The 1,294-nt window shown below is 40.6% G+C and overlaps 1 protein-coding gene across 1 annotated transcript; it reads right to left on the bottom strand.

Moving 5' to 3' along the window:
- LOC108103380 (histone H1-like) lies at positions 1–853 on the bottom strand. Its single transcript, XM_041817886.1, has one exon. It carries the CDS (start codon positions 801–803, stop codon positions 72–74), a length of 732 nt encoding a protein of 243 aa, XP_041673820.1. The 5' UTR covers positions 804–853; the 3' UTR covers positions 1–71.
- Positions 854–1,294: the final 441 nt, after the last annotated feature.

The following is a 1,294-nucleotide window of genomic DNA, read 5'->3' as shown; positions in this document are numbered from 1 at the left end:
TTTGAACTAATTTCAGATTTCGAAATCTAAAATCAAGATTGCGAGTGTGTACCAGGGTACTCTTTCACAATTTACTTCTTGGCAGCCGTAGTTTTTGCTTTTGGCTTCTTAGCGGTAGCAGGAGCAGTTGGTTTTTTCACAACTTTTTTGGGCTTAGCTGACGCCGCTGGTTTGGCTTTTGGTGCTTTGACCGCCTTCGGCTTCGCTGCGGTCGATTTGGCCTTTGTTGCTGTTGTCGCTGGCTTTGCCTTAACAGCTCCAGTTTTCTTGGCATCCTTGGCCTTTGCCTTTTCGGTTTTCTTCTTTTCGGCAGTCTTTTTGGTGGCCACCGACTTCTTAGGTTTGGGCTTCTTCTCAGCACCTCCGGCGGTAGCTTTCTTGGCGGTGGCTCCAGTTTTCTTTGTAGCTATCTTTTTGCTTTTCACTTTCTTTTCAGCAGACGCAACCTTCGGCTTGGGATCCTTTTTGGCCGAGGCTGACAGTTTGAATGACCCGGATGCTCCCTTTCCCTTTGTTTGAATCAGCTTTCCATTGACCACGGCTGATTTCAAGTACTTCTTGATGAATGGAGCCAGCTTCTGTGCATCACATTTGTAGGTGGCAGTGATATATTTCTTAATGGCCAGAAGTGATGAGGAAGCGTCCACCATTTGTTGAGTTGGCGGATGCGATGGCGGTGCAGCAGCCTTCTTGGCCTTTGTAGTAGCGGATCCAGATGATTTTTTGGTGGACACCTTCTTTTCAACTGGCGCTGGTGGGGCAGCCACCGGAGAAGCGGACGTTGCAGCAGCAGAATCAGACATTTCTTTCACTTAAACACACTTTTTTGTTTAGAAAACGGCGCGCGCGATTGATACCGACCTCCTTCGCTCGGATGAGAATCGAGGAGGAGAGCACTTAAACTATGGGTCTGCCATCAGTCATATACGCCGTTGATGTTTGCTTGAAGTGCAAACTTATTTTATTATTTTTAATGATTAAAATCATTATTTCAAACTATGTTTTTATATTTATACATTCTTAAATAATTCATTAAGACTTTGGCCGTTACAACATGTTAATATTTGATTCGGTTGATTTTTTATTGCTATAGGAATTTGAACATTGACATTTGTAACTTGTACAATTTATATAAAAATATATTTTAAAATAAGAAATCTCAAACATTTTCTACAAGTTAATATTAAATATTAATATTTAAACCTTTTACTATGAGAATTAGAATAAATGTTATCAGTTATCTTTCATTTTGGTATTTTAAAGTTGCTTTCAAGTTGACTCTTGGCTACATAAA

The sequence above is a fragment of the Drosophila eugracilis genome, unplaced genomic scaffold, assembly GCF_018153835.1.
Source record: "Drosophila eugracilis isolate 14026-0451.02 unplaced genomic scaffold, ASM1815383v1 contig_2065, whole genome shotgun sequence".
In the NCBI taxonomy this organism is placed as follows: Eukaryota; Metazoa; Arthropoda; class Insecta; order Diptera; family Drosophilidae; genus Drosophila; species Drosophila eugracilis.
The sequence above is the reverse complement of the archived record's forward strand: the minus strand, read 5'-3'. Positions and strand labels throughout refer to the sequence as shown.